General features: G+C 49.2%; 7 protein-coding genes across 7 annotated transcripts; 5 read left to right on the plus strand and 2 right to left on the minus strand.

Annotated features, from left to right (window-relative positions):
* Positions 1 to 224: 224 nt before the first annotated feature.
* Positions 225 to 1,302, minus strand: BDR25DRAFT_212463 (glycerol dehydrogenase Gcy1; the record flags this gene model as incomplete). Its single annotated transcript, XM_033684719.1, has 4 exons — positions 225 to 1,000; positions 1,051 to 1,066; positions 1,116 to 1,165; positions 1,215 to 1,302. The coding sequence occupies 4 exons, from the start codon at positions 1,300 to 1,302 to the stop codon at positions 225 to 227; spliced, it is 930 nt and encodes a 309-aa protein (XP_033552807.1).
* Positions 1,303 to 1,528: 226 nt separating this feature from the next.
* BDR25DRAFT_379604 (H(+)/hexose cotransporter 1) lies at positions 1,529 to 3,512 on the minus strand (the record flags this gene model as incomplete). The annotated part of the gene is made up of 3 exons (XM_033697618.1): positions 1,529 to 2,584; positions 2,642 to 3,211; positions 3,275 to 3,512. The coding sequence occupies 3 exons, from the start codon at positions 3,510 to 3,512 to the stop codon at positions 1,764 to 1,766; spliced, it is 1,629 nt and encodes a 542-aa protein (XP_033552808.1). The 3' UTR covers positions 1,529 to 1,763.
* A 578-nt stretch (positions 3,513 to 4,090) lies between these two features.
* On the plus strand, positions 4,091 to 5,335 carry BDR25DRAFT_379606 (neuraminidase; the record flags this gene model as incomplete). The annotated part of the gene is made up of 2 exons (XM_033697619.1): positions 4,091 to 4,751; positions 4,812 to 5,335. 2 exons carry the CDS (start codon positions 4,091 to 4,093, stop codon positions 5,333 to 5,335), a joined length of 1,185 nt encoding a protein of 394 aa, XP_033552809.1.
* A 4,048-nt stretch (positions 5,336 to 9,383) lies between these two features.
* On the plus strand, positions 9,384 to 10,091 carry BDR25DRAFT_191554 (uncharacterized protein; the record flags this gene model as incomplete). The annotated part of the gene is made up of 2 exons (XM_033684287.1): positions 9,384 to 9,746; positions 9,879 to 10,091. Coding segments are annotated over 2 exons (576 nt in total), but the record flags the coding sequence as incomplete, so codon positions are not given.
* A 413-nt stretch (positions 10,092 to 10,504) lies between these two features.
* On the plus strand, positions 10,505 to 11,989 carry BDR25DRAFT_300833 (2-ketogluconate reductase). Its single transcript, XM_033689454.1, has 2 exons — positions 10,505 to 10,886; positions 10,942 to 11,989. Exons 1-2 carry the CDS (start codon positions 10,741 to 10,743, stop codon positions 11,852 to 11,854), a joined length of 1,059 nt encoding a protein of 352 aa, XP_033552811.1. The 5' UTR covers positions 10,505 to 10,740; the 3' UTR covers positions 11,855 to 11,989.
* Positions 11,990 to 13,488: 1,499 nt separating this feature from the next.
* Positions 13,489 to 13,985, plus strand: BDR25DRAFT_310394 (uncharacterized protein; the record flags this gene model as incomplete). Its single annotated transcript, XM_033691149.1, has 4 exons — positions 13,489 to 13,515; positions 13,595 to 13,667; positions 13,712 to 13,894; positions 13,936 to 13,985. The coding sequence occupies 4 exons, from the start codon at positions 13,489 to 13,491 to the stop codon at positions 13,983 to 13,985; spliced, it is 333 nt and encodes a 110-aa protein (XP_033552812.1).
* A 1,001-nt stretch (positions 13,986 to 14,986) lies between these two features.
* On the plus strand, positions 14,987 to 15,977 carry BDR25DRAFT_310395 (uncharacterized protein; the record flags this gene model as incomplete). The annotated part of the gene is made up of 4 exons (XM_033691150.1): positions 14,987 to 15,145; positions 15,517 to 15,686; positions 15,894 to 15,897; positions 15,942 to 15,977. 4 exons carry the CDS (start codon positions 14,987 to 14,989, stop codon positions 15,975 to 15,977), a joined length of 369 nt encoding a protein of 122 aa, XP_033552813.1.
* Positions 15,978 to 16,683: the final 706 nt, after the last annotated feature.

Here is a 16,683-nt window from a genome sequence, read left to right on the forward strand (position 1 = left end):
TTCATCATCAGGTTCATGAATTCGGGTGGCTTAGCGAAGGGGTTTAAAGCCAATCATTAGACAAGTGAATTGAAAGAGAATTCTGATACTTTTCTAAAGCGTATTGCTTGCGAGACACCTCCATGAGAGCAAGACTTTACAGCTCAGCTGACCTCGCGATTAACACACACAAGCCTTGGACTCCTTCGGACCGTGTCGCACCCCATCTCGACGCAACACTCCCTTCAAGCAACACTCTCGCCATCATCATGGAAGATAGTCGTACCCCAATTCGGCCTGTTGAACCTCCTCCCTTCCGTTTTTTCCAGCTGATTGAGGCTCGCAATCTCCGCCTCACTCAACTGAAAAATGCGCAGGTTCGCCTTGATCCTTTCCTCGGTCACGCTCTTCGGGATCACGCTCCACCCGCGACTCACGCCCCACGATAGCAGAACCTGCGCCGAAGTGCCTTCCTTGTCCTCTGCAATCTTTAACACGACTGGATGCGTGTGAAGGGTCGATCCCTTGCCGCCCAGCGGTCCGAATGCCGTCTGGTGCATACCGTGTTCTTTACAATACCGGTTAAGTTTGTCTTGGGGTAATAGTGGATGCAATTCCGTCTGGTTGACGGCTGGAATGACCTTTGCCGTCTTCAGGAGCCTTGCAAGGTTCACAGTGGAGAAGTTTGCAACGCCAATGGCTTTCGCTAGACCTGAGTCGATCAGCTTCTCCATCTCCACCCACGTCTTCGCGAAGTCCCAGTCCGATGCATGCACCGTCCGGTCTTCCTTTCCGAAGTTCGGTGCGCTTGCATCGTTTGGAGGCAGGGATACTGGCCAATGCATGAGGTACAGGTCGACATACTCCAGCTGGAGGTCTGCGAGCGATTTCCGGAGAGCCGCTTCAACTTGCGAATGCTGCGACGACCAGAGCTTAGTGGTGATGAAAAGGTCTGAACGTGGGATGGAAGTCTCTTCTAGGACTTCTGTGAGTGCCTGGCCAATCTCCTTCTCGTTCCAATCTTGGCGTATTCCGTCAGAATCCTCCCCAGAGTGCTCGCGGGTTACTCACATAATGGCGCACAGTCCTAAAGACTATGTCAGCAACATCTCGAGAAGTGTTCAGTTCATACTCACTAGATGTCGATAGCCAGCCTTGACGGCGGTCTGAACCGCTCTTCCTGCCTCTATAGCTTCTCAGAACCCGAGGATGCCCCTTTCAATTGTATCACATACCTCCCGGCGCCGCTTGCCATGTTCCGAACCCAACTGCCGGAATCCTTGCCCCCGTATTAAGCTGGAACGATTTGTTATGGGAGTCCATGTTTTGTTGAAGTGGCCTGATTTGATCCTGACTGCCTTTACCTGTACGGACAGACGTTATATCTGACCATCGACTATACTTACTAAGGATTAAGGGGACGTCACCGGCGAGAAGCCCGAGTGGGAACCTGATTAGCGCTTTTTGCCGTTCCGTAGGGCTGAATGCCGGAGTGCTCATGCATTGTCTCCATAGCCTTCGTGGACGACGACACTTCCGCAGACGGACTTCTAGACGTCAAAGTTCGTTCTCAAGAGTCCCTCAACCCGTTCGCGGATCATACGCCTTCACGAAAACATGTCGTGATTAACATCAAATTAGTCTCAACTAGCAGTATCTAGGTATCACCACGGCAGCCACGGATCAGCACATTCCTTGAGCCAACATATTCCCCAATTCCAGTCCATATCATGAATTAAATCCTTGTAGTGTCGTTTCTCACTCCTCAGTGCACATCAGAACACTCAAACCCGTTCAACCTGCACATTTCCACCCATTTTCTCGTCATTTGCAACTTTGTTATCCATATGGACAAGATCTCCAACATCGTGTCGAACCTTCTCCTCTTCCGTTGGATATGCACGCTTGTACATGGTCCAGATAGAGTGCTGGAAGAGATCATCCATCGACTCGATCGATCGCCCTTTCATCTCCGGCATGCAGAAGTAGACGAAGACGACGCCGATGTACGTCAGGACAGCATAGAGTAAGAATGTACCCCAGCCTAAGTGTGTCATCATAGATGGAGTGGCCTTGGTGATGCCAAAATCCACGATCCAGTTGACGAAGAAACACCAGCCCATACAGAAGGATCGGATACGTGATGGAAAGATCTCTGCAGCCACGACATAGCATGCCACACTGTGTCCAAACGACCAGCCAAAGGCGTAGATGTAAATCCAGATAATACCAACGATTCCACCAGCCTCAGTTCCGCCTCCTTGATTTGGATTGCCGAAGCGAACATAAAGCGCAATGTAGAGCATCGAGGTGGCTTGGAGGGTAGCACCGATCAGCAATGGAACCCGGCGTCCCACACGATCGACGATGAACCCGACGTAGATAATGGTTGTCGCGAGCTTAACCACACCGTACACGCCAGTCGTGAGCAAGGCTTGCGATCCGCCCTTGACTCCGATCATGGTGAAAATTTCAGGGGCGAAATAGTTCAGGCTGTCTGTCCCCGTGAACTTGTGGAACAGGAAGAGCATGGTAGCGAGGAAGAAACGGCGGGTATTCGAGCGGACGTAGATGATGTCCTTGATAACGAGCCAGTAGTTGCGACCTTGGGGTCGTTAGCCTCCTGCAACAATTCCTTCCCCTATTAGTTGAGCGGACTCACCGACGGCAGTTTCTTGTTCCTGGTCGACCTGCGCACAGACTTCCATGTATTCTTGTTGGAGATATGGATGCGTCTCGGGTAGTTTGCGCAACTTCATCAAATTCGCTAATCCCTTCTCTCGATTTCCTTTGGCAATCAATGCGCGTGGCGTCTCTACTACAAAAGGCAACATGAGGAACATCAAGGCCCCTGGAATGATCTGGATGCCTAGCGATAGTTTCCATTGCAGGTTGTCAGTCACAGCGACGTTCCTCCACTTCGACACGCCGTAGTTGACCCAGAATGCCAAAGACAAGGCAGTAATGATCATGAGATTATAAAGGCAGGTCATAGATCCACGAATCGACTTTGGTGAGTTCTCTGAGAGGAACTGAGGGGCCCCCGCAGACATGCTGCCGATAGCCATTCCAGCAAGAAAACGTCCGGCGTAGAAGATGTTAAGGTTTGCGAATTCCTGGAACGTGCAGCCAAGGAGGTATATGAAGGCGTACAGCATCATTGACCATTTCCGGCCCAAGAAATCGGCAAATGGAGCGCTGATAAGGGCTCCTGCGGCTCCTCCAGCAGCCACTGTTCAGGATATATTAGCAAATGCGTTAGGAAATGAACGGTGCTCAACCAATTAGGACTTACTCAATGCAGCAATGTTGCCAGCTCGTCGGTCTGCATCATCCTCACTCATCTTGTCGAGACCGAAAGCGCGCTTAAATGTCGGTAATGTGAGAACGCCACCGATATTCCCTTGATCGAAACCGTAGGAGCAGCCTGCGAAAGCAATGGTCGTCGCAAGATAAGCCAGACGGCCATTGAAGATCGAGCGAGGGTCATTTTTCCATTCAGGAGAAGCCCAAATAGATGTTCCTCCACCCATGCTTTTCAAGATGAACAACTACCTAGGAAAGATATTCGGAAAACTTCGCAAGTCAAGACTCGATGTAAAATCTGGGAGTTTCGACTGAAAGAAACAGCCCGTGCGGAACCAAGCTTCAAATTCACGACTTCTATCTGACCAGCTTTATATCACCCAGCCAAGTATTGTTTTCCAGCCTGGTTATCGTTAGCAGAATGCCGACCCCAGACGCTCCATGGATTCCCTAGTTCCCCGCATTTTCGCTTCGCCGGAGAGAAGTGCGAGGTCGGTGGGAAGAGATCGGAAGACCTCCGACAAACCACATGCCAAGCTAAAAGTGCCTAGATTATTGTCGTGTAGTGATGCACAGTTAGGGAAGGAATAGCGAGGCCTTGTAGAGAATCTTGGTGAGTCAAGGAAGAGCGCAAAGAGGCTTATATGTTACCTTTGCTGAGTCGTGAAGGTGATCTAAGGTACAATTGACTACTCCCCCATTTCATGGAACCTTTTCCCTTCTACTATACTTTATAAATTTTGATAAATTTCGGTCTTGATTCTCAGCAGCATTCCCTCAACTATCAAAATCCCAACAGCCAAAAATGACGAACTTCAACACCGACCTAACCACCCACTCAGAGTCTCCTTACTTCGCCTCAAACTTCCTCCCAGCATCCACAGTCCAAGTCCACGCATCCAACCTCCTCCAATTCCCAAATGGAGACCTCTTATGCGCCTGGTTTGGCGGCTCCCAAGAAGGTCTCTCCGACATCTGCATCTACCTATCCCGTATGAGCAAAGGTTCGCGGACATGGACGCACCCGCTCCAAATCTCCAACGACCCAGATCGAAGTGAACAAAACCCCGTGTTATTCCTTAATCCCCAGACTCGGGATTTGTGGATTTTGTATACCGCACAACCGGCCGGAAACCAGGATAAAGCGGTTGTAAGATATCGGGTTTCGAAAGATGAGGGACAGAGTTGGGGAGATGCTAGGCTGTTGTTTGAGGATGAGGGATTGTTTATTAGACAGCCGATGGTGGTACTAGGAGATGGAACGTGGGTGCTTCCGGCTTGGTATTGTCGCTCGCCGAAAGGATATCGGTGGGTTGGGAACGATGATGTTTCTGTAATTAAGTACACACATGATTGCGGGAAAACTTGGCTTGAAAAGGAGGTCCCGGAATCGCTGGGATGTGTGCATATGAGTGTTAAAGCATTAGCTGGTGAGGGGGGGTTTGTTGCTTTTTTTAGATCGAGGTGTGAGTTTCATTAACCTCCTAAGTTATGTTACAGACGCAATGCTGATAGAATGTGGGAAGGGGCGGATAACATCTACACGTCTTCCTCGCCCGATTGCCTTTCCTGGTCCCCACCAAAGCGAACCAGCCTTCCAAACCCTAACTCCGGAATCTGTTGCGATGTCCTGTCATCCGGCCATTTCATCCTCGTCTACAACGACTCGTCCTACCAATCCGGCCAGGCGAAACGCGAAGGCTTGTATGATGATATCACGCCTACGGACGATACGAGGGCGAATCAACCCACAGTGGATGGGATTGGAAAGAAAGAGGCGATTTGGGGGGTCCCAAGGAAAGCGCTAACGGTAGCAGTTAGTAGGGGTGCAGGCGGGGGTGGGGGTTGGGGAGTGAAGAAGGTTTTGCAGGAGGGGGAGGGGGAGTGTTTGACGAATGATTCGAAGGGGGAGAGGAATAAAGAGTTGAGTTATCCGAGTATTTGGGTGGAGAGGGGGGATGGAGGGAGGGATGTAGTCAATGTGGCGTTTACGTTTTGGAGGCAAAGGATTCGGTTCTGTAGGTTTGAGGTGGAATGGGTGGAGAGTTAGAAGTTTACTATGAGTTCGGTGTCGAGGCTGTCGCACGTGATGCTCTGTCCATGAACCCGCTAGTCACGTTTAGGAATAGTCATTCCTTTATTAGGACTAGCTCTCATTTAGACGTAACTCATTGATCCCGAAGCTCTCTCACTCCTCAAACTTTGCACTATCGCTCAATTCACCCAGTCTGGTTCTCACCACCAAATTGAGCTTTCCACTATCCTCTATCTACCCTTGCGGTAGAGGCTACTCGCCAATCGCTCTTTAATTGTGATAAAGTCAGAGAAAGGAATTCGAGGCTCGCACCCCCCCGACCACCATCACTCAACACCATAGTTGCTAGCGAAACCAACTTTCCCTCAAATGCGGCTGCCGCAAAGGTTTCCCCTCGTAGCGAACAAAGGTCTTGGCACCCACTAAATTAAAGCGCCTCTCTTTTAGGCACGTGACTCCCTATAGTACACAATGGTACTTCTCCGTCACAGTTTAATGCCACAACTTTTAACTGGACTAGGTAGGCCATCTACTTGTTAACGTGGGTGAGCTAATCGCTGCGTTTGGACAGCACCGAAGAGAAGCGAGACCCGGCAGAACATAATTTCGTAACGTTTGGACCTGCAGCACTCAGCTGCGCCTGCCTTCCAGCCTCGTTGAACTGATGATGGACCGCAACACTTTCTACAACCCTGGGGCGGCCTCGCTGCTCTGCCGGTTCATCAGGGAACCACTGCTATTTCACCACTATATCTCACCCTTCCGCTAACCATCGCATTATGGATAGCCTCTCAGGGGCAGCAAGCGTGATCGCTATACTCGACCTATCCGCCAAAATCATGTCACTCTGCTTCCAGTACTCAGTCGCCTTCAAGGGAAAGTTAGAGACATTAAGGCCGTCCTAGAGAAGTTCAGCCAGCTATTTGATGGACGATACAAAGCAAAGCTTCCTACCACCCATGAGTTGGTAGACTCGCTCAAGCAATGTTTCCAGGAGCTACAAGAGTTGAAGGCAGAGCTGGAGCCTAGGAAGACTCGCAAGGCTATAAGCCGGCTCAGAGTTCGAGCTCTTCCGTGGCCATTTACAAGCAGGCACGTAGAAAAGATTATTTCTAGTTTAGAACGATACAAGCGGACCTTCGCACTAGCTTTGCAGGTTGATCACCTGTAAGCTCTAAATCCACTGCGTCCTGTTATAGAGACATATTGTAATCAACTATACAGGGGTCTTATGCTTGACCTTGATCAAAAGATAGACCTTGCGACCCAGGACACACATAATATCCATCAAAAGCTCAACTTAGCTAAACTACCCGCAGCTAAAGGAGCTTCCTTTACCTCACATATGGAGGAACACAACTCAAGATGTCTCCCAAACACCCGCACGGAGTTGCTTCATTACATTAGAGAATGGGCGAAGGACAAGAATAGCAAACCTATATCATGGCCAAGTGGCATAGCTGGCACAGGAAAGCCTACAATCGCACGAACCGTCGCCCAGTTATTTCCCGACCAAGGCCAGCTAGGAGCAAGCTGCATTAATGGGAGAACAATCACCAGCAGTGTAGCACCCGAGTTGCAGTATGCTTGTCATTACTAGGTACGCCATCTAGAGAAGAGCCAGCACCACTTCAATGATGGAGATTCAGTGCATATATTCCTTCAGGAGCATTTCCCTGAGTGCTGTTGCTTTCTCGCCGGACGGCCAGCTCGTCGCGTCGGCCTCTAACGACAAGACTATACGGCTCTGAGATGCAACGACGGGTTCGTGCCTTAGAGAACTTGAAGGCCATTCTGACTAGGTCAGGGGTCTTGCTGCAGCACGCTCAAGAGCCATTCCGCCCAGTCAATGCCATTGTGCTCTCTCCAGACGGCCAGCTAGTCACGTCGGCCTCCAACGACAAGACGGTCGGCTCTGGGATGCCGTGACGGGGTCGTGCCGCAGCACGATTGAGGGCCACTCTAACTGCGTCAGCGCCGTTGCTTTCTCGCCGGATGGTCAGCTGGCGCGTCGGCATCCAACGACAAAACGGTACGGTTCTGGGATGTAGTGACGGGGTCTTGTAGCAGTATGCTCAAGGGTCATTCCACCCGGATCAGCGCCCTCTCCTTTTCACCGGATGGCAAACGTCTTCATACATGTAGAGAAGAAATTCCTTAGTTCTTACATTCTAAAGGAACCCCTTCATCTTACAGAGAAGAGTCAACTAATTTGTTTGTTCAAGATCAGCGGATACTATGCAACCGGCAGCCTTTGTTATGACTTCCTTCTGAGTATCGACCGACGGGTGCAGTAGCAGTGTGTAAGGACTTGGTCTGCCTGGGACACTCATCTGGCCGTGCTACCTTTCTTAAAACAATGCTAACATAGCACTGCTGTATGCTCTTTTCGTTCTTGAAATATATTTGTCATCATATCTATTTCATAGAGGTATCTAGTAGCGGGAAGTATATATCTTACGAGATTCCCTCTTGAATATTCTGGACATTAAGTACCTGTGTTCAAACGCTTAGTTATACAAACAAAGAGGTCCACACTAATAGAGAGGCCAGTGGACGCTCTCCTAGTATAGAGTTGTAAGATTAAACTGTTAGTTATGGAGAGGCACCCTCTTGAACGATAGCAAAGCACATGCCTAAAGAGGCAGCGCTTTATTCGATATGTACCGTAGGTGTCAAGATTTTAAGTGTTTCTTGGTCTTGCAGAATAGCTCTTGCTCTTCGTCAACATTACAGACACATGTGGGATCAAATTGCGCAGGTGCGCATTGGTTCGTATTCCCTTCCTCATGTCATTAGAACTTCTTTGGAGGTTGAATGACACATTTGTCGTTGGCAATGAAGCCTGAAGGGAGCATACGCCACAGCGGGGGGGGCGTGGAGTGGCGTTGACCCCGCAGCACCAGGAGGGGAGGAATTTGTTGCCGTAGGAGTCACTTGCGACTGTACTTCGTAAGATAACGCGTCCTCCATGAGCTACGAAATCCTAATGCTCTCCAAACAAGACAACCTAAAGTACCAAATGACCTATCTTAGGTAATCAACGTGGCACAGGTGTTTCACCAGATAGGGGCCGAAAACTTCAAACCTGCCGTTTCAGCTCGTGCTATGCCTCCTCCTTGGACGCCTTACGTCGGCATCTAAATGCTCTCTCTCTAAACTCTTAGTTTCTTTCTTTATCGCGAGGTAATAATCTATGGCTTCGAATGATCAATACCAACTACATCCGTTGAGATATGGTGGGCAAAACTATCCACAGCTGCCACCAGGACAGGATCTGAACAACAGCTATACGCAAGGCTATCCTCAGTATCCACTATATCAAAGCCAATACCCACATTCTCCTCAAGATTATTCACCAGCTCCAGTTGAGCTTCCAGGAAATGGACCTCCGATCGCAGAACTGCCAGCCCCCTTGCCGCCTGCACCTCCTACGTCGACTCCCGCAGAACAGCTGAGTGAAGATGAGAAGCTTGCGCATAAAATCCAACAGATGGAATTAGCTGAAGCGCGAGCCAGGTCTAATAGCAACTTAAGCCAACCTCAACAGCGGTATTCCTACCAAGGCGTGGTGCAGCCTGCTCTAGTGCCTTCGAGTATTGAGTCGTATCCGGAAGTGGTTACATGGCCGCATTCGTATGGACAGTCGTCGCCGGTTCAGTATGGTCAGCAGCCTTATCCTCAAGCATCTCAGCCTCATATTTCGCCTCAGCCAAGCCCATATCTAGGTCATCCATCCCCTCAAATAACTCAATCGCCAAGACCGACCTCAGTATACGACATGACATCTGCTACGCATATAGATCCGAGCTCTTTAGCCGCCTATCTCGAAACCCACCGGCAAGTGCCCTACCCACCTCAATGGGTGCTTCCACCCATCACCTCTACCTTCTATGGGTCATTTGTCTTCGCACCAAAAACAGATTGGCTCGATACTCTCGAATCTTTTAGTTGGAGCACCGTCCGTTTCTCCGAACAGGCCCGCACTCCAACACCGGCCGTCTTCAAATTCAATTTCAAATCCAGAGGAGGAAGCTTCCGCGACCCTAGGCTTTCATGGACTATGACATATCCCCCTTCCAGCGGAAAAGGCGCCTTGCAAAAGCCATCATGGACGTACAACGTCAAGCGCGACATCGACACCAACATGAAGAAAAGTGAATCGCTAACACCCTCCAAGGGGAAAGATATCATCTGCGGCTATGCCCATGGCCAAAATTACGACTCGCTGAAATTCATCGGACCAGATGCGAAATCCTACAAATGGGTCACGCATATTCCCCTCAGATCTTTGCACGGCTCCCGCTACGATACAGTCCGCCACGCGCTGTTCGTGTCTATACAACGCTACGGCAACGAAGACCCATTATATGGCCAAATTGTCGCCGACCACACGTTCTTCGACGGCCACGTCGACTACACCGAAGTCCACAAAGGCGTCATCTGTGAAGGCTGCAAGCAAGACCCTCTCGTCGGACTCCGATGGCTATGCAAGACTTGCACCGTTCAACATGACGTCTGCGACACCTGCCGTCAATCTTCCAAATCTGCCAAACAGGGGTGCAAATTCACGCTCGTTTCTCTGCCCGATGAAGCGCTGCACATCCGCTCCCCGCACGTCGATCCAGCGATGGTGGTCGCCACTCTTCAGGTTCTGAAGGACTGGGAAATGAACACGTTGAGGGAGCAGAGGAAGAAAGATCCGGTGGGTTTTGCGGCGAGTGTGGATATGGCTAGGAAGGGGGATTTAGGCAGGCTGAGTTATTGGCGGTGGACAGATTTTGAGGGGACGGGCAAGGGAGGCGGGGATGAGACGGTTGGGACGTTAGTTAGGGCTATTGAAAATGTGAAGAGTGCGGCTGAGATTTCGAGTAATCTGGGGGAGATTGGGGCGTTGGGAGGAGGGGATGGTGGTGGGGGAGGAGGAGATGGAGGTGGTGTTGGTGTTGGTGGGGATGGGGGAGGTGGAGGTGGAGGTGGAGCATAACGTTTGAAATTAGATAGAACAGGACCCAATTAGTCTTTTGAATCTTACATGCGACAATTATTTAAGAGGCCTTTTATTTCAAGTTCCTAATAATCAGATGCTTCGTGGAAAGCGGATGCTGAGTCATCTACGCGCTAGGGGCAGAAGTGAGACGCGTTTGATGAGGCTGCTTTCAATAGCCACAGCCATCCTATGTAGTACGTCATCAGCACTCTGTCGGCAAGGCCTTTTGATATTCGCAAAGAATCAATTGCACCCACAGCGCTATCTCTCCCATACGACCTCACAATGCCCGCCAAATGCACTCCCCGGAAGTCGTCGGGCTTCTCGCCGTATCAAACGTCTCTACCGAGCCGAAACTTCAACTCGCCATGACTGAAGAGAGCATGCTCCCGCCTGTCTCAAAGCTCAAAGCTCCTTCCTGTAAGCAGCCATGACGAAGCCAATTATCCTCCATATCGGCGAGCCAATCAAGTACAACCACGAGTTCTACGAGAAAGACTTCCTGTCACGATTCGACGTCATCCAAAATGAAGATCTCGATCGCGAGGCTTTCAAGAACGCATTAAGGAGTAACAAGCAAGTCACGTTTCTGTCTAGACAACTACGAATACAGTCGTTAACGGATGTCCAGGTATGGCAACATCTCCGCCGTCTTCCGCCCACACTTCCAAACCGGCGGCGAAATGGGCCAATGGGACGACGAACTGATATCCCTCCTCCCCTCCTCCGTCCGCATCTTCGCATCAGCCGGCGCGGGCTTCAACTGGGCCGACGTAGATGCGTTGGGCAAGCGGAAAATATGGTATGCGAATGGAGCAGGAGCGTCGGACGAGGCTGTATCAGACACTGGCCTCTATATGATCCTCTCCGTCTTCCGAAATTTCACGCGGGCACAACTTGCAGCACGAACAGCGGATCCAGAAGTCTTTAATGAAGCACACAAATCAATTGCGATGATATCGCAGAATCCGAAGGACCATACCCTCGGGATTGTGGGGTTGGGGAGTATCAGCAAGAAGTTGGCGTATAAGGCGAGAATGGCGCTGGGGATGGATATACACTACTATGATGTTGTCCAGGCGAGTAAGGAGGAGGAGAGGTCGCTGGGAGCCACGTTCCACGCATCGTTGGACAGCTTGTTGAAAGTTGCGGACTGCGTTTCCTTGCATACACCGCTGAACAAATATACCAAAGACCTTATCGACGCCCGCGCACTGTCGATTATGAAACCAGGATCCCGCATCATCAATACAGCACGAGGGCCTGTGTTGAACGAAGACGCGCTGGTACATGCTCTAGAGAGCGGGCATATCAGCGCTGCAGGCTTGGACGTACATTATTATGAACCTCAGGTTTCGAAGAAGTTGGCGCAGATGCCGCAAGTTACGCTGACTACGCATATCGCGGGAGGTGCGCTGAATACCCGGATTAATTTCGAGTTGAATGCCATGAAGAATATTTTGAGGGTTGTAGGCCCTGAGGGGGAGTTTACTAGAGAGGAGCCGTTGACGCCAGTTAATGCGGAAGCTTTTCACGGCGGGTAGATATTCCAAGGTTAAGGAAGGCTAACAAAGTCAACACGTGCACAGACAACTCAAGATACAGTCCTCGCGCTTCATATCTCACCTTAGGGTCCGAAATGCTATATTATATATGTGATATTGCGGTGTGACCTCGAGCTCTGAGTTGTTTGAACAGCCCATCGTGGGACAGTCGGGTTTACAAGATCCACATGGGAGGTTTGAGTGTAATGGATTGATTGGCCATACTGAATTCAAACTAGCTGCAATAGAACTGAGGTCAAGATCGGAGCATGTTTGGCTGAGTTACTCCTAATGTTATTGAATCCTTCCATCAAAATACTGAAGGCAACAAATAAAATCGCGTGTCCATCAACTCATTTGCTTGGATCGTGTGCCTGACCAAGACCATGAATATCAGCGTTCAACATGGGTAAGTCGTGGATAGCCACCTACCCACAACTTATGGGTGTACCTGACGCGCTAAGCCTGACCTAATGGACATAATCCCAATGCGGTAGTTTCAGGCGCCATGAGGGGTGAATTGAGGTACCGAAATTAGCGTTCTACGTACAAGTTAATAGCGATTTGATGGCGACTTGAACTATTCAATACACCCATTGACAGGGGAGACTAAAGACTAGTTCATAGTTGATGGGCGAGCTTGTATGGAGTTCTTTTGAACATCTCTCCCGTCTAACTCACAGCATATCGCCAAGGACTACCCATGGGTAATTTACTCGCCCATATTGAACACTAATGCGCCTCTTACGCTCTAATACAAACATACCCACGCGTCCCTTCATTTACATATCACGGCTTGCGCTGAAGATTGGGATGCGTACTACTCTAACGCGGGTGACTGTCATCTCAGTGGTAACCCCTTTAACACGCGGAAGTGGGCTATCCAGGGGCGAGATTCATGTGCGGAAATCTGCTTCTCCGCATTTCACTTTCTAAGCCATGAGCCGCTGACGCCTAGCCCCTTTCCACAAAAATATCCATTCTGCCCCTCTGGTCTTGAGTCTGTCCCTCACTTCGATCTCAATGTCATTTTTAGATGCAAGTACAGTGGTCGAGATATGGAATTGGGTCTTCAAATCACCCCACTGGTACCAGATCGTATCTCATCGCTATCGCGACTACAGTCACCATGATCTCGTTCATTGAGAGATGGCGTTACCTGAGCTGTTTCCACGACTTGTCTCAACCCTAAGCTATACGCTGGCAACAGATGCAATGGATCCGCCAGTGTTCTTCGATAACACACCGCCCCGAGGCGCGTGGCTCGTGTCGCACAGCTAAAATTTAAGCGGAAAGCCTATATATCCACGCGCATGCTGTGCCGTACATGTAGGGGCCTAGGTCGCAGGCTACCTCACGTCCCTCTCACTATCCATAGTCCATACTTCTCCCTTTCATCTCACTATCTTATTCTCCTCGCTTGCCACCACGCTCACCTTATTGCTATTGGTTTTCCCTTTTTCTTACCTAGTTTGGAGTCTCACCATTAAGGAGATCAATTACCAACGAGCTTACCCTATGAGCATTCCTCTTGTCCGCCTTCCAATTGATCCGCTCAATGTTTTCTTTCAAGTATTAGAGTCATAGGTGTAGGCTATCCTAGATCGCCTTCCCATAAAATCCTTCATACCAAAATGGACCAAGTACCCCCGGCGAGGCTGGTACTTCAAAGACAAAGCAGACACCACATTAATTTTAGGCAAGTTTTGGGCTTGGTCACACCTGCTAATATACGTGCAGCTTTCCGATCCAACAACCATCTGCGACGTAGTTTCGAGAAGGTGGGACTTTCCGAGACCGTCAAAATCCTACAGTAAGTAGATTAGACCGTTCTTTAGGTGAAATGATCCTTCCTAGAGCTACTAGAAGCCTTCGGTCCCTGCATATCGACCGCTGACAGCGACAATTGCGCTCGCCATTGCAAGGTTCTCGCCACGCCGTTTAACGAGAGTATTATGAGTCTCGTTTGGTCAGAATCACTGCAGCAAGCACAAGATATGACAAGCACAAGATATGGCAAGCTCATGCTCCGAGGAAGAGGTAAATAGTGTCTCAAAGAATGCACGCACTCTGTCACTCAGTGTGCTTGCTGCTACAGACTTTGCAAAATCTTTCAAGTTTCAATCCTTAAATAGGGAGTCTTAAATACCAGGCGACATGTCCTACCGCGATGCGCTTTAGACCACCCTTGACAATGCTGTAGCGCTCCATATTCCCCGACTGAGTATTTTTCGCTCCGGGGTTTCCCAAAGTCAATGCAGCGTATTAGAAGTGCAGCTACACATACTAGACAAAGAGATTATGTCCATGAATCAAGGAAAACAGGGCTCAGGGAGCTTAATTACTTCTCTTGTAAGCGCTGGCGATATATTTCCAAGGCTTGGAAAGAATAAAAGGCCTTTCTCTTATCGAAATCTTTGGTAACATTTTCGTTATTAGTTTCATCGCCAATTTAACGACGGCAGGCCTCTGAGGCATCTTGTTGATGCTCAGATCTTCTGGAGAAAGGTCTGAATCAAAGTACCCAAATATATTCTCTGGTTGCTCTAGTCTTGATGCGACTAAAACAGGGTTTTCAGTCGCTCTTATTAGTGAGCCGTACGGAGACATCAGTCATTGATGTCGTCTTTGTGTCCGTCGATATAGTGGAGAGTTGATTGTATGAGTCGAGCAGGTCTACCGTCATCGAGAAGTCGTGGTTCCGGTAGGGGAGTACCTAGTGAACTATTCCCGGTGTGGACGAATAGGTCGATAGATCAATCCATCGGGCTCAACAGGTGAGCAGACTGTTGACCTAGGTGAATTGAGCTCGCAGAGCTCTCCGTCAGCTAGTTGCGATACCTAAACATGTGCAGCGGTGATAATAGGTATAGCCAAAAGCTGCAAACCGGGCTTATAACTATTTCAGAGCCAGTTATAGTTGAGGGATAGTGGAGGGCTTCGTGTGGAGTTGCAAGTAGTCAATTAGGTGGTGAGAACCAAACTAGGTAGATTGAGCTGATGTAAGGTCTCCGGATCGAGAGAGAGCTCTGAGGCGAATATATATAGTAGATAAAAGGGCGCTAGCCCTTAATAGAAAACGGGTGTAAGTCAAGGACCCATATTCACCCTGATGCAGGCTCACGTGAATCAATGTCACGTGCGGCAACCACAGCTAATACCTTGGCTTTCAGTATACTCATAATCGTGGATTCTCCAGACGCCCAGACTTGGTTTTCAGAGGATGTTATTCGCAAGATCGAAGGAAAGAGTATTAATGAGTGGGAATACAATGAGCATTTTCCGAAGCTGGTGAGATGTCGTGCAATCCTCATAAGATCCACCTCTTTGGTTTCAAATTGTCTTCTAACCCCCCGGCTCGAAACTCTCCACCTATTTCCTCCAATACTGGCTCTCCTTAAAAAAGCACTGGGTCGACACAGCAGAGCCTCCACCTTGAAGACCGCACGATTACGATTACGGCTAAAGTTCCTGTATGCAGCCCTGTCCTCGCAGTCCACTGTCATCCAGACCACTGCGAGGATCCTGGGGCCTAGAAACCAGCACGTTGAATCACACCTAGAGGTGCCCAGAGTTCGGAGATAATCGTCACTCCGCCAAATGGCTCCTATCACGCATGGTCACGAGGACCGCAGAATTGCTCTGCATTGAAATTTTCGCAGGTTGAGGTTGTAGCCGTCCTAGCTTGCTTGATGAGGAGTTATCGGGTTGAAGCTGTCAGGCTAGAGGGAGAGAGTGGGGAAGACTTAACGACCTGGTTGATGAGTGTGGCCCGGCATTGTGATTTCCAGATGTTATTAAGGATGAGGGATGCGGACTGTGTTCGTTTAAGGTGTGTCAGTTTTGGCTCGTAGCAGGTTGCTTAGGAGTCGCCGGTGCGATCTTGCTGCTGTTGTTTCAGCCTACCCTATGGTGGCAAATGCACTGCTGCAATAGCGCATTTTTCTGTTATGGAGTGAAATTTCCGCGAATAGGGTATATCTACGAATATAAGTAAGAGTAATTTATTCTAGCCCTCCTCTCTCAACATAGGTTTTAGTAGGGTAAGTAAGTTAATTGTTAGAGCTAATAAAAATCCGCTACACAGGTTATTGTGCCTTGCAAGAATCTAGTTACAGTCTAAGATTAGCCTAGGTTTTAGTAAAGAGCTAAGCACACTCTCACACTAAAATCCCTATACGACTAAAAGTTTACCTATTTATTATTTCCTCTATATGGTTATAAAATCTCTTCATAATAAAGCTCTCCAGAACATTTGCGTCCGTCTTGCTCTATATGTTAAAATATACGTTCTATACAGGAAGATACTTAGTTCCTGCCTAGCTATCTACCAAGTAGAGCTTAACTTAAAGCCTTTTAAGCACTTTTAAGCTTCTAAAACTATTAAAAAAAAAGGTCGGCATTATAGGTGTATGCATTGTAACGATTCTACGAATCGTTCCATATCGGGTCGCTCGGATCCTATCCGAAGGGTCCCCGTATCGGCCCCGACCATGACTCGACCCAGTCCCCCGCAGTTACCCCTATTCCCTCATGTATTTAGTCGCACCTCGCCCCCGTAGCTAGCTCGGTAGTTTTCTGATATCCTACGTACAAGGCCTATAGGTGTCATTGGTATTCCCAGGTCTCTGAGTCCCCACGCACTCCCATATGCCTCTGAGTGGATTCATACCGCATTCGGACCCATTGTCTTGCCTGCGCCGTTACATGCACCAGGGGGAGTAGAAAGAAGATGGAAGGTTGGAAATGAGGCTGGCCGGAATTGAACATACTTCAGTACGAATTCAATATGATGTGAGAAGAGAAGACACTACATATGGACTCACTTT

Source organism: Lindgomyces ingoldianus (genome assembly GCF_010093535.1).
Source record: "Lindgomyces ingoldianus strain ATCC 200398 unplaced genomic scaffold BDR25scaffold_4, whole genome shotgun sequence".
Taxonomy (NCBI): Eukaryota; Fungi; Ascomycota; class Dothideomycetes; order Pleosporales; family Lindgomycetaceae; genus Lindgomyces; species Lindgomyces ingoldianus.